General features: G+C 38.8%; 1 protein-coding gene across 4 annotated transcripts in view; it reads left to right on the forward strand.

The window, feature by feature from the left end:
* The window catches only part of TLE4 (transducin-like enhancer of split 4), a 156,698-nt gene that overhangs the window by 84,081 nt on the left and 46,284 nt on the right, over positions 1–26,333 (forward strand). The window contains exon 6 of one of the 4 annotated variants that reach the window (XM_011996883.1): positions 11,616–11,625. The exons of the other annotated variants lie outside the window; for them this stretch is intronic. Coding sequence (XP_011852273.1) covers positions 11,616–11,625 — 10 coding nt within the window. The remainder of the gene's footprint in view (positions 1–11,615; positions 11,626–26,333) is intronic. 4 annotated transcript variants of the gene reach the window in all.

Consider the following 26,333-nt stretch of genomic DNA (forward strand, 5'->3'; position numbering starts at 1 on the left):
CACCTGCAGCCTTCCTTGCTTGTCACTTGGCTGTCTGGTGACTCCATGTGCCCAACAGTAAGTCCCACATTTGAGGCCTGAAAATGGCAAGAAACACAGACTGTGATCCACTCTTACCCTTAATGGTAGGGCAGAAAGCCCACATTTCTCTCTCCAAAAGGAATCCAAGGTAGGTTAAGTGGGAGTGTTCTCACCATCTTATGGAGTATCGAGAACCATTTCTCTCATCCCTAGAAAAGGCATAAGTGACACTAAGGAAATGTTTTCTGAGGTGATGGAATCTTCCATTGCCCACCCCCTCTCATTTAGGGCTGAGGGGTAAAAGTGATGGGCTCTAAAATGGTGTCAGAGGGGACGTTCCCGCGTGCTGCCAGGAGCTTCCCACTTGATGGAGGTTCCAGTTCATTAAGAGGAGTCAGCTGCCCTGAGTCATTAGGTTCCCCATAGCACTCTCCAGTTTTTTTCTGAGTGACTGAAATGAGGGTAGTGATGCAGAGCTGTGAAGGCCCAAATTGCCTAAAACTTGGTAAGAATCTGAGGTTCAGAAATTGTCTTATTTCCCACTCTGTTCCCAAATGTTTACATAATTCCAATATCAGGTAGCAAAAAGTAGGCACCAAAATCAAGACCAGCTTAAATATAAGTAGCAAAATTCACTATCACCAAATGCTGATTAGCTGCATGGCCTCCAGCAAGTTGCTATTATTGTGCATTCTGTATTACTTTGTAAGTCCTTTTTATGTATCTGCCTGCTTCTCCTGTGTTTTATCCTGAGTGCAATAACCTTCTCAAGTCACATCTATGAAGGATTTGCCTTTTTTATCTGTGAAATATAGCAGAAGTACTTTTTTCCTGTGTGCCTATGCTTACCCAGTACAAACATTTTTTTTCCTTCTGAGTGGTGTTGTTTTTATTTTTGTTATTTCATTGGAATGTCTTCAAGCCCAACGTGCTGGATGCATCATCAAAGAGTATGATCATTTTTAGTGACTTGTGCAGTGCCAAATTGATCTCCTAAAACTCTGTACTAATTTAAAATGCCAAATGCAGTATTTGAATATGTTTCCACACATCCGCCAATATGGAACTTTATAGTTTTTGTAATTTTTGTTGGCATAATGAGTATGGATGGTGCACTTTATTTTTTTAATTTACGTATAATTATTTTTTAGCTAAGTGCTTTTCTGTGGGTAGATACACTGTTTTTTTCCTGTGCAAATTCCTTGATTTTGTTTAAAAGTTTTTGTAATGATTCACTCATTATTTGTGTTTAAGGCAATGCCTTTTTATTCTGCTGCATCTATATTTTGGGGCATAGATGACTAAAACATCATACATTGCTTTTTTCTATCCCCCAGTTGTTCTGTTGACAATAAAGGTTTATCAGCGGAAAATTAGAATAAGGTTGTTTTTATGTTGAAATTGAAGGGCATGATTCAGGCCAAGAAAGCACTTTTGCCTCATTAATTGGGTGTTACCGGTAAATGTGGGTTTTTAACCTGAATTAACAGAATGATTACTTCATACACCCCTTTAAGTAGGAGTGTTACCGTTTGGGAGATAACTTGGTGGGATAAATTTGTATTACCCCAGACTTTAGAAGTACGTATTGTAAAAAGGCAAAGGCATAAAATAACAGAAAGCTAGACTAAAAAGGGGGGAATCAGTGAAATCCACAAAAAATAAAGAGTGTTTAAGCAAACAAAACAGTCATGGACTTTTGGTATCTTCTATTTTCACCTCCGTAATCAATAATCTGAGAAGAGAAGTTGTCTAATTGAGGGCTGCAGCACTTCAGCATATCCACTGTAACCTAGGGAAAAATGAAGTGGGTCCACAGTGTCCACTCAATCCTGCTGATCTCCTCTGAGCAGCCCCCACTGAATGTATAGCTCGTAGGTTAGATTTTGCCGGTGAAGGTAGGTGTTATGCTTACCGTTATTTCATACATGAGGAAAGGTTTAGAAGTGTGAAGGCCTGTCAGAGGTCACATAGCCAGCGCCATCCTCAAAGGAAAGCTCTTTGGGTGACCCAGTTTCATTCTAAGTTATTAAAAATCTGAAACATACTACAAAGTACAAATAACTCCCCCATATACCCAGCAACTAGGTACAAGAGCTATCAATATGTAGCTATATTTCTGTTCTTTTTCTTTGCTGAAGTATTTGTGTGCTCATTTTGCTCCTGTGTACTTCAATATGCAAAATGAACACATTTTCTGAATAGTGGGCCCTTTTTTTAAAGATAACCATAATGCCTTTAATCACTTAGTAAAATAATTCTTTGATATCTTCTAATACCCAGCTTATAATCCAACTTCTTTGATTATTTCAAATAATTGGTTTACTTGAAATAGGATTCGAATAGGATTCATTTTATTTTGTTGTGATCTCTGTTAGGTCTCTTTAAGTCTTTCTCATTAAAAAATTTTTTGGTTTTTGCCGCTCCCTAACTCATAATTTCTTTCTCATACTAATCTTCGATTTGTCCTCTTATACAATTCCACAAAGCAGATTAAGATTCTTCCCCTCAAGAAGCTAAAACTTTAGGGGAAGAGAACTTTACTTAGGTAGGTCATGGGGAATCAGGGATACCACCTAATAAGGAAATAGAAGTACTTAATGTATTTTTAAAATCGTATTTTAAAATGTATTTTAAAAAGCCTATCTTGAGCAATACTTATCTAGACAGTGGATTTGTATTTCAGATACATCATAGCCTGTGTTTCAACGTTAAAGAATAGAAATAGAACTCTACGTTTTTATGGTCAGCATACATTTCTAGATATCTTACTCCCTTGATTATTGGTAAAATCCATTTCATTGTTCATCACCAGTATATGCAGGCAAACCTAGACTTCATTCTCCTATCCCATTCTCCCATTTTAAGGAAAAGGCTCTTCCTGGTGTAATTCACCATGAAGTATTCTTGACACCACAAGGAAGCACACTGAAACATTTAGAATATGAGCCATTCTATAAGAAGTCTATGACAGGTGCTTCAACAATCCTCTCTACCACTAGGTAAGCTGAATATCATTGGACAAGTCACTTAACCTCCATGGATCTCAAGGCTGTAACTCAAAGCATTCTTCCAAGTATTTGGAATGTAGCTATTTTCTTATTTGTTATTTAGGCCTGTCGTAGAAACAAATTTTAAAATAAAAATCTTATACCATAGGTTATGTTTCAGCAATAAAGTTGGCCATATGATTACCCAAGTAGACACGATGGTTAGCAGTTGAGGAAATCATTTGAGGGGTTGGGTGGTAGGGTGATAAAGTATGCCTTTCAAGCATTTAATGTTATAACTCTTTCAATTTCCCAAAATAAGATGGTAATTTGAAATTAAGTGTTTTAGCATTGCTATTGCTTTTTAATTATTTGTTTACAATACTTTTAGGTATTTATTTCTACCATGTCTTTTACTATTTACAGTTATCAAGGAACAATTAAGAAGTTTTGTTCTATGAATCTATGATGCAGTAATTTGTTCAGTATTAATTGATACCTGCCTCTAGGCATGTAAACTGCATGAAATGTAACAGGTGTCCTAATTCTAGAAAATGTGTGGTAATTGTTTGTTTGTCAAACAGATGAATAAATGTCTTGAGGGCATAGCTGGTCCTCAGGTGGTGAGCATAAATGGATTAATGATGTGACTCGGGGGGGCAGGCTTGTTTTGCAGCACCCTCCTCCACTGATTGCTGAAGCAGAACAAATATTAATTAACAGGGGCGGGCTGTTTGGCAGGTTGGCTTTCTCCAGCTGATTTGGCAAAATGGTTTAATCCTTTCCCTCCATAAACCAACTGTCTTAGTTATGAGACAGACATTTTCATACTGATGTTTAATTTCTAATTTTCTTAATTAGGATGAATTTCATCTCTTGCAAAAAGATTACAACATTTATAGTTAACAGGTTTAAAACTTTAGAGGGGCCTAAGATTTAAGTGTTAATAGTTGGCACTTGAATTTCAAAAACATTTGTTTCTCAAAATGTAGATAATTCTTCCAGTGGAATTATTCAAAAGAATTGTTCACCATCTTTTTTTGTATTCTTACAGTAACACTAACCCCCCTCTGGAAAAATTATAAAATCACTCATGGGGTAGTTTAATACTCTTACTTCTTGCTTTCTTGAATTATTTCTTCAACACTTTCCTCTGTCCAACTTAGGTATTTTGTTCTATGGTGGTTTGAAGTAGCTCAGCTATCTTCTGGGTTCAAAGACTCTCCACTTGGGAGCCACCACTACTAAGGGCTGTAATTTTGGACTTAGAGAGTCATGTCTGATTACTACCATGGCAACTGCCTTGTGAAAGCATTGAAGAGAATTCAGTCTTCACGAAAGAGTAATAGAAAGGAAGTTTGTTGAGGGGCTGAGTAGTACTTTCTGAAAGAGTTTTTGATTCTTTTGAATAAGGTTGCTGTTAAATGAAGATAATGCAGTTATTTCAAAACTCAGTCATGCTGCTAAGACTTGGCAAATCAAAACTTGAAATGTTAGAATTTAATACTTAGTTGTTTTTCTTTGAATCTAAATATTGAATAAAATAAGTCACATTGCTTTAACTTTATCAGATTATTCATTATTTAGAACCAATCCAATTATTTTTGTATGTGATAAATTATACTGCTTTAAAAACATTTTAAGCTGAGCGTACTGGTACCGTAATGTAAGAAATTCGCTTATTTGTGATAGTTGCAATTGGTGGTTAAGTACCCTCCTCCTCCCAACCCCTGGGTTCAGTTTTGCCTCTAGTTTTACTTCACTAGAAACTGGAGAACAACACACACATACATGTAATCCGCTCACGTGCGGTCCACCTTTCTTCCCTCACACTGTTTAATATTCCATCCCCTCTGCAACCACTAAATGTTCATGAAAAGCTTACACTTTCCCTCACCTCCCTCCGCCTTTACAGAAATGCAGGCAGTGAGGTGGAAGTTAAAATGTCTTAAGTATTCTTGTCGTAAGTGAACTTTCTAAGATATGGTGATAAGGGTGAGCATGAGGAATTCTTTTTCATGGAAATGGACTCATTATTTAATTGTGTCATATCCTGAAGGATTCTTGAATCTTCTTTTTTAAATTGCTACTTTTCAAGATGCTGACTTCAAATTTGAGAAGAGGGCTGGGGGAGGGGAGGTAAACAAGTTAGTGGTGCCACCCAGTGAGAGAAGCCAGTAGGCGTATATAATAAGATCTCCTTTTTATTTATTGCTGGTTATGGCCATTTTAATTATTCTGGAGAATTTTGAGATTTCTATTCACTTACCATTTTTTAAACTTCTGTTTTCATGAGCGACATTTGGCCTTTTGAACAACAAAATAAAATTGGAAATGCTAATGTTTTGAGCCAACTAAAGGAGGAAAATAAAAATGTCACCATGGTAACAAAGCTGCTTTCTAGATGGTTTCCTAAGATATTCCTGAACTAGAAGCAGATGTCTGATTTGAGAATCTTGCCTCCTTCAATGTAAACAAATAACTTCTGGGCAGGTGTTGGAAATAATATGGAAATCCTATTAAGGGGCCCCGGGTTCCTGTCAGTCAGGAAGCCCGTGCCACAAAAGGGCGGGTTGTCGCATAAAGGAGCAGAGTAAATTCTCATTAGGCTTGAGCTTTTCCCAGGAAATGATTGTCTCCGTGTGTTCTTTCTCCTGTGAATCTGAATGTAAGCTGTTGCTTCTATTGATCTATTCACTGGCTTTATTTTTCTCCTCTTCATTCCAGATCCTCCCTCGCCCCCACAAGCCTGTGTTCTCCCCCTCACCCACCCCTTCCCTTTAGATTAACACTTGATCTGTGCTACTGCTCTGAGAGTTGTGACATTTGTGATTTTAACCTCCCAACCTGGGTGGGGGTGGGGGTGGAGAAGGAGGAGAAAGTTAGCCTTGTTCCCTCGGCCTTTTTCACAAAGACTCTGGCTGATTTGAACTGGCACAGCTAGCAGCAGCGGCAATCATGAAGACCATTCTGTGTACATTTACCTGAAGTTATATTTTTTATGAATTAAGCAGAAACTAAAAGCTTGAAGAGACAGCTTTTTAGGAACTTTTAAAAACATCCATAGTTGTCTGGTAAGCTTTTGAGGCTGCCCTGTCCAATATGGTGTAGCCACTAGTCACATGAAGCTATTTAAATTAGTTAAAATGAAATGGAATTTTTAAATCCATTTTCCCAGTTGCATTAGCCACATATCGAGTCCTTAGTAGCCACACGTGGAAACTGCCAAAACGGCAGAGATACAGAACCTTCCCACTGTTGCAGAGAGTTCTATTGGATAATGCTGCGTTTCTGACAGACTCTGATGAGGCTTGCTGGTTCTGTGTTCCTTCTGGCTAAAACTGACTCCTGATACTCAAAAGCAAGGTTCCCCTGGTTTCATAGAAAACAAGGCATGTATGTATTCGGTTTTGAGTGGTTGATATGGTTAGCTGCACTAATATAGTAGTGATCTTTAAATGGTTGTAGATTTTTTTTTTGTCACGGAACTGGTTGAGCAATATAAACATAGGTCTTCCCAAAATGGACCCCTAAGAGATGCAATTTAATGTTTCTAGATAGAAAGTTGTGGCAGTTTTGGGGGAAAGGGAGGAGTGCTTGAAAGCTATGCATAAGGGTGCTCTTTATAATACTCAGAAGGTTAAATGTGGATAAACACAAAACAAGGCTTCAGAAAAGCCACACTATTATTATGCAGCGTTTCTCGGACTATAGTCCCCGAGACGCACTTCATAAAGCCAATAAAGCGCGCACTGGTGGTCTCCCGTTGCCCTAGCAACGGGCCATGGGGCACAGTGTATGTGAAATGCATGAACATCTGTGAATTAATCTTTTTTAGTTTGTTCTTTTCTTGGCACTGATTGGACCACTCGGGCTTGTGCCTGTGACACTGCGTGCAGAGGGGTAATCTGGAGCAGTCCCCAGGGCCTTGCCCTAAAGTGGATGGTGGAATGGAAAGTGAAGGGAGATTTATCCCGGCAGTGCATTCAGCAGTGCAGGGATTTAGCCTGACAGCACTCTCGGCGGGATGTGATTAGCTTACTTTCTGGTGCATGGGGAAACGAATAAAAAATTTTCTAGTAAATCTGGGCATTATTGGGTTTATTGGGTTGCCCTGAAAAAATAATCTGCAGAGAAAATTGAAATAATCACTTGTGTTTGTACCACAGTTATCAGGACTTGAAAGCTGAGTTATTCCACATCCTTGGCCCAGCCCCCGCCTCAGGGATTATAACCAAACCATATTGGACTGTCATTGCTCTGAATGAGACTCCTGAATTGGATGCGTAGGCTGGAATCTGTTTTGATGATAAAATCTGGTAGTAACCTAGTCTGACCTTATTTAGGGAAATTTTAAACTAAGCTGGTGACATTTTTGCCTTTGGGAGAATAGAGCAAATAATGACTAAACACGTAAGCATCCGGGAACAATACTTTGGTTAGTTAGTTACTCCCCCACCCCTGACCTCTTCTGTTCTTTCCCTCCTCCCGCCTCCTGCTGCCACTTCTTCCCTCCCTTTTCTCAAATTGCCATCCTCCTAAACTTCAGCGTGACTGTACAGACTGTGTTCAGTTCCTCCTGTCAATACCAGATGTTCACTTGTAAACTGCTTTGCTCACCCTCGTCGTTTTCAATTCCCTTCTCTTTTCTTCCTTTTTTCTCTTTGTGCCTCCCTGTTTTTTCTCTCTCTCCATTCTTCCTTCTGGGTCAACCCTCTTTCCTGGGGAGAAATGAAAGAAGAATATTACACATGAAATGTTTCACCATGGATGTAGTCTGTTTAGTTAATATTTAGGGTGAAAATTTCCTTTATAACAAATGTAATAAAACAAAAGTCTCTGCTACGTAATAGTCCATTTGATTTGTTCGATTGCATTAGCACTGAAAGGTATTTAGGTGGGAAGAACTCCTTGTCAATTCTGTATATGTTTCCCTCTGGATATTAAAAGGGCACAGCTATACCTCTGTAGCTGAGAGATTTTTCTAATTTTTTTTTTTTTGTTAGACAACTGACTAAAAATTATTTTAATGGTTCCTGACTTTGAAACCTGTTGGTATTGACAGATGAACTTGCAATCTAAATAAAATATTTAAAGTTAGTCAGGACGTATTGATTCAGCAGCTGGAGGGCAAACAGGCCTGTACTGCACTGGGGGTGCGTGGTAAAGATTAGATACAATCCGTTCCTTCAAATCATTTTCCTATTAAAATACGGAACTGCGATATGCTGCCTTCTGAGTAGAATAAAATATATTAATGGATCGTTCCTCTTCATTTCTCAGAGCTTCTGGTGAGTCCTGAATTCTTTAAAATGTGCATATAAAGCCAGTTTATGATGATTGGAGGACTAGCTCTGAAGGCAGTCTTCCCAGGAAGCTGCCAGGGCTGATGGGCAAATACATGCAAACGTGAACCTTTAGCAAACACTGACAGTAATGCCAGTGGCAACATTCTGTCTACTCCCAATCTGGATGTGGGCCTTTTACTCGAATTCAGAAAGTGTTTTGTAGGAATCAGCAAAACAATTGGACTATCGAGCTAAAATATTTATCATCTGATTTTTTGGCATTTGAATACCCTCACTTGCTTTTCAGGTAGTTTCTCTGTTTTAAAAAGAAGTACATAAATTTGATTTATTTTTTTGCTGCTCCCATTTAGCTCTGATGGTATTTTCTTCTTTCAAGAGTATTTTTTAAAATTGCCAGCTTTCTAGTTTTGTTACTCGAAGCCAGCTTCAGAAGTAGGGCAGCTACGCAAATTATTAGAGACCTTTTAAAGGAAGTAAAATTCTCACATTGTGTTTTCTGTGTCTTGGACTAGTATTTGGTTTTTGAAAGCACAATTATTTATGCCAAGAACTAAAAATCTGTAAACACTGGTGGTAAAAAGTAAAGATTCCACAATTACAAGTGGCAGTGAGTAAACTGGCTATAGTGAGAAGTGAGAATGAGGTGGAATGAGTATGAATCTCTGCTGTTTCCTTCATCTGTGTGTGTGTGTGTGTGTGTGTGTGTGTGTGTGTGTGTGTGTGTGTGTGTGTGTGTGTGTGTCCCAAGCTGCTGGAGTGCAGTGGCATGATCTTGGCTCACTGCAACCTCTGCCTCCTGGGTTCAAGTGATTCTCCTGCCTCAGCCTCCCAAGTAACTGAGATTATAGGCACGTGTCACCACACAGCTGGATAATTTTTTTTGGCATTTTTTAGTAAAGATGTGGTTTCACCATGTCGGCCAGGCTGATCTCAAACTTCTGACCTCAAGTGATCCACCTGCCTCAGCCTCCCAAAGTGTTGAGATTACAGGCGTGAGCCATCATGCCCGATTCCTTCATCTGTGTTTAACAGTTTCTTAAAATCTCTATCATGTTTCTATGTATTAGGCTGAAATAGCCATAATTCTTGAATTTTATTTTTAACTTTTAGACTCTTACTGTGTTTTAAAAGCAATAATAGAAATAAAATCAGCACTTTAATTAGTGTTGTAGATATGTGGATCTGTAAAAGTGAAAATGTTTAGGGGAAAAAAATGTTGCTTGTTTTCTTAGACATACAACATTACATGGAAACATTTGGTGATTGTAGTGGCTTCAGCATTTTAAGACTGGGCTACCAAAAACTGTACCTGATACTTACCTGTTGGGCCTACCCAGGGCCAGTGAAAGAGTCCAAATGGAGGCACTTATACCATATACCGAAGTATTTAAAAGTTATAAATCCAGTAAATAAATACAGTTTAGTGATGACCTGAAAGACCAGTTTGGAATTTAAAATTCTCAGGCACTTTGTTCATTGCTTTAACCATGTGCGCCCTCACATATTGTCTTGTACGCACCCTAGTTCTCACTACATAGCTTCGTCGAACCCCCACAGCTGCCCCCAGATCTAGACACACTCAAACCAGCAGCTTGATCTAACCCTGGGAGACCTCAGGAAGAGGACTAAGTAAACCCTGAAAGTGGGGCTGGGGTGTTTGGGCAGGGAATTTCAGGGTCCTGAGTACCCAGCTCATGGTACAGAGGCCACAGACAAAGGCTATGTGTGGGCATGTCCCCTTGGTCTTACAGGGTGGGGCTCAGCCAACTGAGGGCCAGGGCCCACGTCAGGGGCCCCTCTCGCCAGGCTGCTTGGTTTGTACCTGATTTCATAAGCCATACACTTAAGAAAGGGAAAGAAAGGGAACTTAGAACTGTTGTATCTTAAAATAATTTTTTGTTAAATAAATGGCAACATTTTAAATCAAAATTCATCCAGGGAGTTCTAAAATATTACATATATATATACACACACACACACACACACATATATATATAAAATATAAAAGATAATCTCTAGGAACAGCTGCTTTGACACTGTGTTCTGTAGTCTGTTTACATATGTCTATGTTTTTAAAATACTCCATTAAAAACCCTAAATGCATATCATACCTATTGGAAGTGCTTGTGAAAGGAAGGTCGGTGGGGGGCTACCTTTTAAAGTTGAGCAAGGTAAAGATAGTGGAGCTTCGAGGTCAGGACTTTCTACACGACCCCCACTGTCAATCTGGTCCACATAGTAAAGATTGGACGCTGGTGAAAATGCCAGGCAAGGGTTAGTCCTAAAAGGATTAGTCGTGAAGATTCGAGATTCTTAGACTAAAGATTATCACTGGGAACTAACTCGGGTCATGATTTCTCTTTTCATCTGGCGTTGTCCCTTTTATGCACTTCCGCAGTTGGACAGCTGGAAGTGCCGCAGAAATATTTGAAGAGCCCTGTTTAGTAGTTTACGTGAAAAGTCGTTGAATAATTCACATAACAAATGATTAGACAAGCACTTGTCCATCTGACTGAATTATTCTACATGTTTGCCCAAGCAACAAAGGAGAACAGCGTTTCCTCCTACAGAGGGTATACAGTGGCGGTATTGACCCATCTAGTTATTGGGTGGGTTTCAGTCTTTTGTTGACATTGTTGTTAATGAAAGCAGCCCAGACGAGCTGTGAGCAGCTGGGCTGGATAATTGTGAAGGATTCATGCTTGTTGCTGTTACCCCCAGTGTTTGCAGTGGGTTGTTTGCTTTGACTTTTGTTGAACTGTTGACAAAAGCATTAGATACAAATGGGAACAAATAAAGTGGTGAGATGCCAGGAGGGCTTGGCAGGAGTAGTGGTTTTCTTTCTGACTTAAGTGGAGGATGTCGGAACGTTTCTAGATGGGAAACGGAAGGTGTATTCGGTGTGTGTGTTTAGCAGTTTACCCTTCCAATACCAAACTGGAAAATTGTGTTGCTTATGTACCTTGGCTCACAGAGGTGAGAGAATCAAGAAGGTCACCATATCTTGTAACCCTCAAAAAGCCACACTCTTTACCATGCCAGTCAGGTGGCTTGCAGGCCAAGAGTGTTACAACAGAAATAGTCAGTGTCCAGATTCCCCCTCCTCAACTTAAAACACGATTTTAATAATGGGAGTATTTTGGACTGGGGAGATGACAGGCATGACGTTGAGGTTGGGAGGATTAAGAAGAACAGTATATGCTAAAATAGTATAGCTAGCAAAATGGAAGTCATCTACTGGAACACTTTTAATTTGGTTTAAACAAAATACTCTTTTGTATATTCAAATGGGGAGTAGCTCAGCTGTTGTGAAGCCAGAAAATTAATGGTATTTTTAGTGAAATAGCAAAAGCATGTCAACAATGTAGCTGCAGATGATAATGCTGGCGTTTTATTCATGAGGAATTATCAATGCAGGTTACTGGACAACATAGTGTGACTGAAAATGATTGAGTGTCGGAGAAGCCTGCCGTCCTTCTGCTCGATTATTTCGTTTTGCATTTAGGCTTCCCCAGGCTTCATTTGTGCATACATTTTCCCTATCACAAACCAAAATATAAAGTCTCCCTGGTTTAGGATTGTGTGCGTATTTCTCCCTTTAAAATGTCTCCAAATGAAAGTTCCCCTTGAGTATTGACTCAGAAGCTGAGGAGTTCATTTTCAGTGTACACGTGGTCAGTGGAGGTGGTTAGGCTTCAGAGACAGGTCCCTCTGAACAGTTTCTCTAAATAGGTCTATGGCAGTTGTCTAAAAGCCAGCAAAACTCACCACAGTTTGATAGATGGAAATTGTCACAGAATATGCCTTCTCTGACAAGTGGAAGATTTGCGATAAGTATTGAGGCCAGAAAAATGTTTAAAAAACATAGGGAAGAATAGGCAGAAACTGTATTTAAGCAATTATAATGCCTTTTGGGAGAGTGCGTTTCAGTGATAAGATAATTGAAGAGTTACTAAAAATATATTTGAATGGTCAGGAAAATTAAGCTGTGTCTTTTTGTTTGGTCTGCAGTTTTGGTCTAAGGCTCTCTGGGCACCATCACTCACTTGGTTTTGTTGGTATTATTTCACCCAGTGTCTGAGCAAGGAAGAGGCTAAGGCTTCCTCTCAACGTTCTGTTCTCCAACCACATTGATTAGATTCCCCTCCGGTGCTGGTGACAGAAAGAATGGATTATACCTTTGTGTAATTGTGCTTGTTCCAGTACTTCATGTGACCAAATCTAGGAAAGAAGAGGAATTTACTGAGTTTGTTAAAAGTGGGAATGGCCGAATGTTTTAGTCTTTGCAGCATCTTAATCCTAGAGTGCAGTGACCAGTGAGAAGAGGTCAGGATTTTTCAGAAATGGGGGCATGCATTACATGGCTGTGTTCCACTTTAAAAAGTTACATGAATGCTCACCACATTTTAGCTCTCAGAAGATATTTTGCTTGTTTCAGTACTAGATGGTCAAGTGTAAAAGCCAAGATCTAAAGTTCATGAGGAAGAAACCCCTGAAATGACAGACACTGAATGGGGATAAATGCATCTGTGTGATTAAGCAGTTGGTAGTTTTTCCAGGGTTTAGTACTCAAGAGAGGAGGTAGGGGAATCGTGCAAGTAGAAAACTTGAAAAGACTCACCTTAGAGGGGATATCTAAAGACTAAAATAAGTAATAGTTAAATAAGAAAAAAACTTAAAAAAAAAAAAAAAGAAAATCTTGAGAAGACAATAAGGCAAGAGGTTTATCACCAAGCCAGAAGAAAGAGAGACTGAGACTACACCGACTTGACTCAGCATGACTCCAAAATTATGAGACCCTGGATAAAAGCACAACAAAAGGTTTACAAATGAAAAGAACGAGTTCAAGAGAAATTTACTTAGGCCACGTCAAAAAGATTGGTACACTGCACCCTCAGGCAGTGACCAGAGATGCAAGGGTAAGCATATTTTGGAAAAGACCTGTTTTACAGACAGATATGCCTCAGTCTTTCCTCCCCCTCCTTTCCCACTGCTCAAGCAGGTATTCATGTTTGCTGTGCTTTTAAAGCAAAAATAGCACCCTTGTAAACGGTGACTCAAGGTGACTCTACATACTCTGTTCAAACTGCATTTCTTAAGGTTGGGAAGCTGGTGTGTGTTGGGACCTGTCTACTTCTGTGCATGTGTCATGCTGTGAACTCTAGACAGCCAGTAGGCAGGAAACCAGCTAGACACTCATCCTCTGGAACCAGGTGGTCTGGGTTCAAATCCTGCCTTATGCCGTTTACTTGTGATTTTTGGCAAGTCCTTCTCTATCTGTGTAACGTGGGAGTGGTAAAGGGGCCCAATACAGTAGGTCCTCGTTTTTTTATTTTGTTTGTTTTTTTAGTGTACAGTATGAGTAATTTGAAAATGACCCTGGTTTTGTTTATTCTTTGGAGGGTTAATATTTAAATTAACTTGCATTCCACAAACAAACCCTAAACTAACAGCAGAAAGGAGCAAACTAGAAATGTGCCAGGCCACGGGGAAATTATTCTGAGATTAAATTTTGCCTTAAAAAAAAAAAATCTACAAAACGGATCTTGTACATGCAGATGGTTGAGAATTAACTTTAGCTGATCCTAGCACATATTTAATTCCATTGGGGATTTTGTGTTTAGGGATAGTTCAACCTTGGCTGAGAATGTGACTTTTATGTATTTTACAGCCAAACTACTCGCTGCTCATAATGGATGAAATTGGACACCAAAGAGGGAGAACCCTGTGGGTTCCTGTCAGTCTAAATCCTGGTATTAAAAGACATTCACCTGCTGTGCTAGTGCTGTGTGCTTCTGCTGGTAGGAAAAGCTAATAACTACCCCGATGAGCTGAACGAGTGGCCCGAGGACTGCGATCTCACAGTTTAGCGTTTTTACAGAGAGCCTCTTTTATTTTCATGTCAGATTATCTGTAAAATGGACTTCTCCCTCCAGTGTTGTAAACCATAACAATTCTGGCGTTCCTCTAATTGTGTGGGGAGAGGGAGTATACCCAACAGATGCTTGTCGAGCAGGAGCGAGTCTTGCTGCTTTTCATTATTTTACTACTTACTCATACACCTAATCCCTGTCAATAAGGTTGGCTGTTTGGGGAAAGAACACGCGTCCCAGCACTGTAATACTGATTTATTTGCAGCTTCTTTTCTTCAGGCTGAGTTAACTGAGGAGTCTCACAAGGCAGTGAGTCAGCCTTGGTATCGACTTTGACAGAGGTACGTCTGAAGGGAAAGGAGTGATTGCAGGATTCAGGGTGCTGGGGAACGGCAGACCTGGTTCAGCAGGGGAGGTTAAGGACTATACTCCCACCTCTATTCAAGACGTGAACGCCTCTCATAGTGTGATCCCTGGTTGCTTTGCTTTCAGTGAAGATTAGCCTCAGTCTCTCTGTTAAAAAAAAAAAAAAAAAAGAATGTCAGTCTGGAAGATTTTATATGGCCTTTGCTCTTTAGGCCATTGAAATAACACTTTTCTTTTTTTGCAGGAGCGGTGTGGGGGAGGGGGTGCCCTTTCAGTGATTAGTGCCCTGCTACGGAGTTGTCTTCCAGAGCTACAATGTGAAGGTGCCCTCCTGTCCTGGGGATGGAGGGTGCCCAGAATGGAAATTAGCTTGCTCAAAGAGTCATACCAACAGGGCTGTAGCAGATTTCATATTTTCTTAATAAGAATGACAAAGGGGCCAGAGTCCTGGAAAGCAAGATACACACTGGGCATAAGATGGTGTTTGCCCTCATGGGAAGAGTGTGGTTTTCCCACAGGAGAATCCAGAATAACCGGCCAACATGGCCAAGTTTCCCACTGTGGGCGGGCAGCGAGGGGCACCTGAGCAGACAGGATTTCAGCTTCCCACACGAGCCGGGGTGGGTCTGGCAAAGGTTTAGGAGATGTCTTTCCAGTGGATCTGTTTTTCTGCATGTTTTCTACCTCTGGATGTATCGTCAGCTTCCTGCGTGACCTGTTTTTTGGAGACAGAGGACCTGGGAAACATGAGGCCATATTTGAGGCAGTTCATTCTTACCAACCGCCAGACCTTTCCTTTTAGAGAAGTGGAATCTTCACCAAAGGCCCAAGAAGCCTTTGTGGGGTCAGCTATGCCTGAGAATTCTTGAATCTTTGTTACTCTTCACTTTCTCACCTACCTGAGATGCCACTTTTGCTTGCTTAGCTCAGGTTTGGAATTTGATTAAGAGGGATTCACATTTCTCTGGTTATCAGAACTTAGCATCAATTGTGTTTCTTTGTAGAGATACATTTTACTTAAAAGATAAGGGAAAGGAATATGTGTTTCTGTAGCTCAGAAAACCCTAAGAGGAAGGATCAGATTAAGTGGAAATTTTGTACGCTGACAATTAGAGTTCTGTTAAAGAAACAAGTGCGAGTGAGGGCAGGTGGAGCATAGAAAACTGTCAGCACAGGGACTCAATTAAAAATGCTTTTAAAATGTAATTCCAATCAATGTGGATAGTCTTAGAACATTGCAAGATGTGTGAAAACATGCTTTAAATGCCAGCAACCAGTGAAAAGGGCACGGTTTTAGAAACCGTGCTATAAATTATGTGCCTTTGGCTTTCAGGAACGTGGAGGATACACCACTGAAATATTCAGAATAAATATCAGAGAGAATTGTACAGTCTTTTCATTCTACAAGGAATGAAATTTTTAAAGAGCTAGTTGTGTTTGGCCTAAGATCCTGAAATTTTTTTATAGTGTCACAACATTTGTTTTGGGAGATGTACAAATCAAATCTGAGTATAACAAATATTATAACAAAAATATCCCTCTAACCAAACAATTTCTAGACCCCAACCAGTGGTCCACTTACTTAAAACAATATTGAATGTAACCCAATTCCATTAAGGCAATTTAATGTGTGTTAGTCTTGGAGTTTTTCTTTCATGAGTTCCTTACCTCTTGGAATTCATATCGACAATTGGCAGTGATTCCAAAAATGTTTATTTACCTTTGGGACTATATGATTTTAAAAGTGTAGTTTACCTTTCAAATTATTTTCTGCATAGTTCCATATTACAGTATTTGTTTTTGTGGGAAGAGACTACAAATGAAATTCTGGTTTCCGATTGGTTTCCTCCTTGCCTATTTTAGTTTCTCATAATTTTATACCTAGAAAGTTTTTCACGCATTTAACAGAATAATTTCCCCCTAAAAACTATGAAGTAGTAGCATAATTTACATTTTACTTCTTGTCAGCCACCAAAACCACAGGCTACAACCTGATCAAATATAGTAAATGTGAAACAAAACACAGGCTCAAAATAGAGTGGATGGCCATTGCTGCATATGAGTGGTTTTTGCCCCGACCCCTGGTGGCAATTGGTTCCAGTCATGCCTGTCCATTCTCTCCTGGACAGTGATTTTGTAGGGCTGTTCTGATTAGTGTTTCCTGACTCTGCCTGTCCCTGGATTCAGAACCCAGGGATCTTCTTCCTCCTAATTACCCTTGCTCTCTTTAGTCCTCCCAGGTGACACATGCCTCAGGCTTCCCTCCTCAGTGGGGATCCCTTCCCAGATAAAAGAGTTGAGAGGTGGCTTATTGCTTTTCTCAATGTTTAAGGAAAATCACTAGAAGGCTGCTTAGTGTAGAGTGAAAAGCATGTGCTTTGTAGCCATTGCCATGGACTCTGGAGACAGTTCTGCCCCTGCTAGCTTTATGACCGTGGACGTGAATAATAGCACCGTGGGTGCCTATACTCTGTGCTGTCATCAGAATAGCCCATTAAAGTGGAGTTTGCTATTATCTCTGTGTTGCAGATGAGGAAAGTGAGACTAAGTAAGTTGCCAATGGTTCACCCAGAACATAGGTGATGAGCTGACTAGGATTCAGTTAGTCTTCAGAGCCCATGCTCGTTATCTCTACTCTAAGGTCAGTTTTAAACCCTCATCTGGATGTACCTTACTTGGTGTAGACAAAATGCAAAGATTAGAGATAGCAGGAGCCCCAGCAAGGGGCCTGCCACTTAGGAAAATACTTAAGATTATAGGAGCTTCCTCCTTTCCCTGCAGATCAGCAAAAATCCTAAGTATCGACTTTGTATCTGTGTATTTTAATGGTGCTGTTGTGATCTGTTCTTTTCATGTGACTTGTCCGTCATATGCCCTTAGAGTGTAAACTTGTCACGTGGGGCAGGATGTTTAATACTTCACATTTTGTGGACCTTCAAAATGGTGGTTCAAGGCCAGAGCATTTTGGAATGTCATCATACAGTCCCATGCATGTTTTTGTGTTAAATTTCTCATATCCAACAGATGTATCTTCCTCTTCCACCAGCTCAGAATCTGCTATCTGATTAAAATGTATGCAGATGAAAAATCTGACAAAGATTTTAACTTGTAGCCTCATCAGTTTGCTGGAGGTTCCTAGGAATATTCTTACAGTAACAGAATCCCCCAATTTGGGTTTTCTAGCTTGATGTCATTTTTATTTCATGAAGAAAAAAGAGTAGTTTTTGTTTGTTTGGTTTTTTTTAATAACAACTAACCAGATGTAGTGATAATACTTTATAACTTAAGCGTCTTTATTTTTTAAATCTCTTTATCCTTTCTGCCCTTCCCTAATTGATGAACAAGCACTTATACTTGCAATGTTTTGGCTCCTGTTTCCTGTCAGCTGACTTTTGGAAATTTACGGCATGGATTAAGTAGGAACCACTTCCATATTCTACTTTTCTTTATTTTTCTTTCCAGCCTTCCATTCCCTTTTTCCCTGCCATTTCCTCCTGACCCTCCAGAAAAGGACATCTTAGTACCTTTAGTTGGGTGGCAGTCACAGAAGAAAACTTGATTCCAGTGCTATATCACATTGTTGGGGCAGCCTAAGGAATTAAGTTGAGGGCTGCATATCATAGTGATTTATACCTTAAGAGTACCAAACTGGAGCCCATGGCTTCACAAAGGCATTTTCTTGTATTAATTTGTGAATCTACATGAAAACAATCAACACATGGAAATTAAATTTCATGTATTCTTCATTTAACCAACCACTTTAAAACAAACATAAAATCCTGAAATCAGGATATCCTTAGAATCCGGAATGTGTAGTCATTAACAGCTATTTGTGATATTTTCAAGATTCTTCTTTGGTTCACTAAGCACTGTCACTGCCACTGTGGTGGTCATTTTGCTTCTCTTTTAAATACAGTCCTCAGCTTTACATTAGGGAGCTAAAGTGAAGTGAGAGATGATGTCTTAGAATCTTATACCAGTTTAGTATCCCTTATCCGAAATGCTTGGGACCAGAAGTGTTTTGGATTTGGGTTTTCTTCAGATTTGGTAATATTTGCATTATACTCACTGACTGAGCATCCCAAAGCTAAAAAAATTTGAAATTTTAAATGTGCCAATGAGCATTTCCCTTGAACGTCAGGTTGGTGCTCCAAAAATTTTGGATTTTGGATTTCAGATTTTCGGGTGTGGGCTGTTCAACTTGTACTGGCCACTATGAACTGATTAGTTAACAGGCATCACACAAGATGCTTGAAGCTAGATTGCCCTGGTGGAGTGACAATAAGGGATGACTACTTTTCACTCATTTTATACTACTGCCATATTTGATGATCTGTTAATTGCCAGTCACATTTATTTAGATATTGTTTAGTCACTGTTTGTGCCTCCCCAAGGCCTTTCTGGCAAAGGGCACAACATATTAGAGTAAATAAATTATTGCTTTTGTTACTGCGGAAACTGTTTTGGTTAAGTACTCTAACTTATTGAATGTATTGTATTTTATTTTTTAAATAAAATATGTGGAAAGAGAGAAAAGCCAACCAGGAATATGGTAGAAAGAGCACTAGACTAGATTCAGGGGAGGCGTGGCCATCGTCTAGCCTTATCTATGACGTCTATTCCCTCTGAGCCTCAGTTTCCTCGACTGCATAATAACCACTTAGGTTCTTCTGATGTATGATGAACCCTATGATTTATTTTATCTGATACTTAATAGCAGTGCTTTATTATTTTAAAAAGACCTCAAATTATTAGTTTGAGCTAAATGTTATTCTATATAGATATTCTCAGAAAAATGTTGGAGCTGCCTCAGACATGTAAATCAAGATTTGTTCAATATTTTAATTTATTTCATATGTTTGAAGATGCATTTCCCATGCATCCATGATTTTAGCCATGAGTAAAACATGGTATTATGGAAAGTATAATGGTATAAAATCCAGAAGGATAGATCTGGGCTCAAATTGCAAACTAGAGATAGATGACTTAGCAAGTTACTCAGTTTTCCCCAACTAGATTCTTTTTAATAGTAACAATAGCAGCACTAGTAATATCTATCTTATTGGGTTATTGAAAGATTAAATGAGACAGTGTGTATAATTGCAAAGTGCCTGGCATTTTACTCAATTCTCAGTAAATGTATCATGTATTCAAAATAGTGATTCTGGCTAATTCAAAAACACTATTTGCATGCTAAAAGTTGTAGTGCCTAGTATTAATTTCGTTCGTGGCCTCTTTATGATTTTCTGTCCTTTTGAAGATGTGTCCATGACAGAAGTAATAATAACCAGACTGCTAGAGCATCCTGAGCATGTGTCATGGGCCAGGCATTGGGCTGTGTGCTTTATGTTTGTTGTCTCATTCTAAGATTTCCTTTCCTTTTTCTTCAGAATGTTAACTCTACTTACTTGAAAGTATTGGACTATCATAACAGCAGAGACAAGATGCCGTGGCAGAAACTTTTTAAATTTTTTTTGAATTGGTAATCATGGGTCCTGATAACTTGTTATAGTTATTTCTTCATTATTTTTTTGTAAAACAACAGTTCTGCGTTTTGAATTTATATATAATCTGAGATGGATTCAATTTTTTTTCTTTTGTGGAAACAAACTTAATTGAGCTTATACTATTCCAGGAGTTTTAAGATGTGGTATCTTCACAACTATCCTGCTTGTGAATTTTGTAGGCTTGTCATTGTTTTCACATCTATAAAAATGCGGTCAATTTGTGAATGCTCTTTTGCTTATAGAATCAGAAGTGGGTGGTGTAAGAGGTTCTACACATTTATCAAACTATGGAACTTTAGAAGGAAGAGTACTGAAAGGTTAACCTTACCAGGTACTTCTGGCATAATTTCTCCTATTTTGAATGCTTGTTTATGTATAAAGATGAATATCAAACTCAGTGCTTGTTAACAAAGCAACTAGTGAGTGATGTAATTGCTAAACAAATTCAGTACACTGTTTGATACTGTATGCTGTCTCTGTGTCAGTTAAAGAAATTAGTAGGTATGTGAACTGTAAATATATTAAATGAGGCAGAAAAAAATCATGCACAGCCTCATCAAGCATCTAGATGCATAGGTCCGCAGATAATGATCCTCGTCAAGTTATGTACATGAATCTGCCTGTTCAATACTTAGTACCTTTCTTTCGTCATAATCCTGACTTTATGATGAACTTAATGCAGTAAGGCCAAAAAAATTTGTTGGTGTTAATCTATGTACATTGTATTTGAGTAAATGTCCTTGTCTGTCAGCAGATTTTCATTGCAAGCTTGAATTGGAAACCACATACAGACCTTTTCCTAATCCTAACTTCACCTCTTACTAACTGCAAGACCTCAGACAAGTCCCTTCACCTGTATTTTTATTAATACTTAGTATTTAACACCAAAATATTTGGACTAGGAGTTCTCTGAGTCTGTGAATACATTTAAAAATTAAGATTCAGTCTGGGGGAAATTATATATTGATGAATTAAAATGAGTCTTGGATATACTTAATCTGCTGTGGTTGAGGGAAGTCACTATCAGCCAACTCAGTAGTGTTACTTTGTTTTTTATGTTTAGACGTACAAATAAAAATAGCTGTTATATATTTGTTAATAGATTTTGATAAAGAGCTTGCTTCATATGGTAAAGAGCTCTTCACATATGTTGTTGTAGCAGAAGTGAAGGTCCATTGGACATAGGCTCTTTCCTTTTAAAGTGACAGCATACATACCTAGAAAGTCGGAAGATCTCTAACTTTCATGTTACTGGCTGTTAGGACATTTCTCTTAGGAACTGAAGATCAAATATCCACATTAAGGACTTTCTAGACATTCTAAGTCCTTATTCTAAGGATACACTGACTTTTCTGGATACATGGATACAGATCTGTACAGTGATTCCGTGGATAACTCTTTAAGAAAAATATGCTACGTATTTTCCAAGGATTCCTTAACTACTTCCTGGAGGGAGGGAAGGAAGGAGGGAGAGAAAGAGGGAGGGAGGGAGACAGAGAAAGAGAGAGTATATGTGTGTGTGTATGTGTAATTTGGTATATAATATAGTTATATATAATTTGATTTTTTAAAATGACTCTTGGATAGCATAAGAAAATGTTACCAAAAGAGTGAAATCTTCATTAGTTTGAACTTACCTCACTGGTGTCTCAGGTAACCTGTTGTTATTGTTAAGATGTGGTGCCGTAAAGAAGGCCACTCAGATTCAGCACATTGGCAGTTGGTTGGAGTTTGGATCTGGGAGCATCCTATTTTGTGGTTTTCTTAAGTTAAAACTTTATTTTAAAAGAGAAAATAAATATACAGGCTCTTTTTAAGATCAGGCAGGCCCACAGTCTCTTATCCACTGTTCTGAAATCCAGAAAGCTCTGAAAACTGAAAGTTTTTTTTTTTTTTGTTGTTGTTGTTGTTTTTGCATCTCATTCAGTAACAAAACTGAACCTGGCCTGAAGTGATATAAAAGTGTATTAATGTTTGATTATAAACTGTTATTCCAGCCCCTGTTAGAGTATATGTATCATATTGCCTTTAGGAAATTCCCCAAATACTGAATTCTAAAGCACATCTGGCCGTCAAGGATTTCCTGACATGCCTTTTCCAAGTCCACCCTTGGAACTTGTGTGCTTACCTTATCTCTAACTCTTTCATTGAAAAGAGGCAAAGGGGTCAAAAACCTTGTCTTTTTCAGCTTTGAGCCTTTCTGCATTCCTGTGAGGGGCCTGCGTTGTAGTAGTCATTTGTCACACTCTTGAATAAATCAGTGAAGGGAGGGAGAAGTGTTCAGGCAGCTGTTCCAAACCAGTCAGCCAGCAATTTCCTGTCCAGTGTCCTAGGCATAAATTAAGCCGAGAAACTCAGTTGCCTGATAACTGAAGTTATCAAGTAACAATTTAGGACCTTTCCCCTGCGTTTAAAATCATGAGAATAAAAATGCTCAAGCATCTCGGTGGTAAAGTGATTCTTGGTTGGGGTTGCAGATCACACTATGCCCACAGCCATTATCTCACCTCCTGGATTCTATTGAGAGCATCCTAAGAAGAGAATGCCAGAAACTTATGATTGTTGTAGTGACAGACTTCAGATTATAAAAACATGTAGGAGTATACCACATTCTCTTGCTCTTATAGACAAAGGGATGAGTAAACTATGGCCCACAGGCCAAATCTACTTCCCAGTTTGTTTTTGTGTGGCCTGTGAGGGAAGAATCATTTTTACATTTTTGACAGGGCATAAACAAGTAAACAAAGAAAAAATATACAGATCTCCTGTGGGTTGCAGAGCCTAAAATGATCGTTGTAAAGCTGTCAAACACTTTACAGAAAAACATGTGCCGACCTTTGATGTCAGTTTAACTCCCAACCTTACTGCTCCTATTTTTAAGATTGATTCTTTCCTTCTCCATTCCTATTCTCCTTTGTCTTCAAGAGTCGGCTGACTCTGTGGTCATTCTTACAGGGCTTGTAGTTACTTTTTTGCATGAAATGAAAATCCTAAAAGATGGTTTATATCCGCTTTTGGATATGTGCACAGGAGGAAACCCTTAGGTAGAATTAAATTGAGCGTATACATGAAGTTGAAACTTATTTTGATATTCAGATGTGGAGAGAACCAATTAAACAGTTTACATGGCACCTATGCCAATTTTACGAAGGCAACATTACTGTGGTCCCTTCATCAACAATGATCCATGTCTAAATTATGTAATTCTGGAATATCAGTATGATTTAGGAATCATACTGTGAGCCATTCTATTTTTTTCTAAATTATGTAAATTACATCAGCATACAGCTTTTTATATCTTGCCTTTTAATCCATGAACTGATAAGGTGTGGGTAATCTCACCGATCTTGAAATAGTCTCCGTATTTTGTATTAGGAGATTAGTAAAAATCAGTTGAGATCTAGAGTCAGAAATATTACATTCTAATACTAGCTTCACTCCTCTAGCTTTGTGACCTTAAGCAGTCACCTAATCTCACAGGAGTTCTGTTTGCTCATCACTAACATGGTAGTAATAGTACTATCCAAATAAAGTTTTGTGGAGGGCATATACAGTGATGATGTGTGCAGAAATGGTGTTGGTGAAGCTGTAATGAACTTGTTATGACAGTTTATCATTTATACATATACTGACTCATTTCTTAAGATATCAGAAACCATAATTCCACAGAAAGGCTGAGAACCAAAATGAATGAGGTTGCCTTTTAATTTACATTATTTTCATCTATTCCTAATATGGATGTCTTAAAAATGAGGAGTATTTATTCCTATAATGCATATCCTCAATTAAATGGTTATATTGGTTGGCAATTACTACCTAATAACTTTTTCCAAAACATACTGGTATGAAATGGAAAGCATTTGTTATATTTCATTAGTTTCTGTGTTGGCTGCAGTGGAAGCTTTTCTCTCTAGGCCGGACTTGAATTTGTGTATAAGTCTACAGTCAGCTGGGTGGTCTAGAACAGGGATCCCCAAACCCCAGGCCACGGACTGGTACTGACCTCTGGCCTGTTAGAACCCAGGCTGCACAGCAGGAGGTGAGTGGCAGGTGAGTGAGCATTACCACCTGAGCTCCACCTCCTGTCACATCAGCAGGGGTGTTAGATTCTCATAGGCATGCGTACCCTATCGTGAACTGTGCAATGCAGGGATCTAGGTTGTACGCTCCTTATGAGAATCTTAACTGTTGCCTGATGATCTGAAATGGAACAGTTTCATCCCAAAACCAAACCACCACCGGCACCCCACCTTCGTCCATGGAAAAATTGTCTTCCAGAAAACCATTCCTTGGTGCCAAAAAGATTGGGGACCACTGGTCTATAAAGTCTTCAGCTCAACTGACCTGGCTCTCCCTCATGTATCTATGGCATCCCTCTAGCAGGCTAGCCAAGGCTTGTTCTTTTGGCACTAGTGCAGAGTCTAGGAGAGCCTCTCTTTGCATCATGTGTGCTACTGTGCCGTTGGCCAAAGCAAGTCATATGGCTGAATCTAGCATCAGTGTGACAGAGCCCTACCAAATGTAGATACAGGGAGGTGTGAAAAATTGCAGCCACTATTGCAGTTAGTCTCACACAGTAGTTTTAGAGGTAAAGGAAAGTCTGCCCAAGTGGGAACTGGCTTGTAGCCTGGCACATGTGTCATGGTTGTGCCCGTGTGCATGCGAACGGCTTGTGTAACTTCAGTGCTTCCCTTCTCATTTCTCATCTCTGCGCCAGAACCTTGGCAGCCTTACCATCTGACTGCTTCACAACAAATAGCCCACGCCCAAATACACACCTCTTGTGTTTGAAATAACACAAAGAGTATTGTTTCCAAGACAACTTTGATGAAATGTCAGCTTTCTCTGGGTTCTAAACCCATATAAGAAGCATTGTTATTCTCATTCCTGCTGGGTAATTTGTATACTGCAATAGTTTGTTTGAAAACATGCCTGTTGTTCTTTAAAATATGCTTAATGCTAGATTAGAGAACAGATTTTTTTATTTCTGTTTATGCAAGCTCATTTCTAAAGCATTTAAAATAAAGAGCTTGGGCATGTATGGTATTTAAAAACCCTTCACATGATGTTTTTAAAACAGATCAATTTCAGCATTAAAATGTTAGGAATTCAGCCAAGGAAAATTCAGCTTGGATTGTATAGCTGTAATGATAATGTATTATAACCATCTTCTTTGAAAGTGATTGTAGCAACAGAATTGAACCTGGTGAATTATATAATTTAAGTGTTTGCCAGAATACTACTGTAGGGGGATTATTCAAGCCTTTCCTAAAGCAAAATGAAACATGAATTTTATTATGAGGTACTTAAATCACAAGAATAGTCATCACAAAATATCTAAAGATAACTCATTTGGATTGAACAGAAGGTCATATGTCTGCACATCACTTATCATACTTAACTACTTGGCAGAATATTAGTATGTAAGAGTGCATGGTTTTTGTTTTTTAGCTACTTTGGCTTGAGTTAAAAATGTCTTGAGTTTGCTTATTACTTACCCAAAAAGTATTTTCATGTCAGAAGTAACTTCATAATTGAGACATTACTGATTTCACAAATTGACTCCCCAGTACAGATGGCCCTCTATATTCCTGAGTTCCACATCCTCAGATTCAATTAACCACAGATTGAAAGTATTTGGGGGAAAAAAAAAACAATAAAAAGTTCAAATAAAAAATACAGTGTAACAACTCTTTATACAACATTTACTTTGTATTATAAATAATAGAGATGATTTAGATATTATAAAGAGGTATTATAAATAATACTGTGAATAGGCATTATAAACTAGAGAAGATTTAAAATACACAGGAGGATGTGTCTAGGTTATATGCAGATACCATCTCATTTTCTATCAGGGACTTGTGTGCCCTCTGATTTTGGTATCTGCAGGGGAGAGGAAGGAGGGTCCTGGAACCAAACCCCCATGGACACCTAAGGATGACTGTAATGTAGAAAGTTTATATATCAATCACATTATTTAGGCGTATTAATATTTTTAGAACTTTTTTAAAAGCTTTGAACCAACCGGTTTCTAAACATTATCAAAACATCTGTAATGTTGGTTTCTCTTCCGGGTTGAATTGTGTCTCAAAAAGATGTAATAAAATTCTGATCCCCGGTACCTGTGACTGTGACTTTATTTAGAAATAGGGTCTTGGCAGATGTCATCGAATTAAGATGAAGTCATCCGGGAATGAAGTTGGCCCTGCATCCAGTGACTCATGTCCTTATAAGGAGAGAGAGGTTTGACAATACAGAGGAGAC

This window comes from Mandrillus leucophaeus, unplaced genomic scaffold (genome assembly GCF_000951045.1).
Source record: "Mandrillus leucophaeus isolate KB7577 unplaced genomic scaffold, Mleu.le_1.0 Scaffold529, whole genome shotgun sequence".
In the NCBI taxonomy this organism is placed as follows: Eukaryota; Metazoa; Chordata; class Mammalia; order Primates; family Cercopithecidae; genus Mandrillus; species Mandrillus leucophaeus.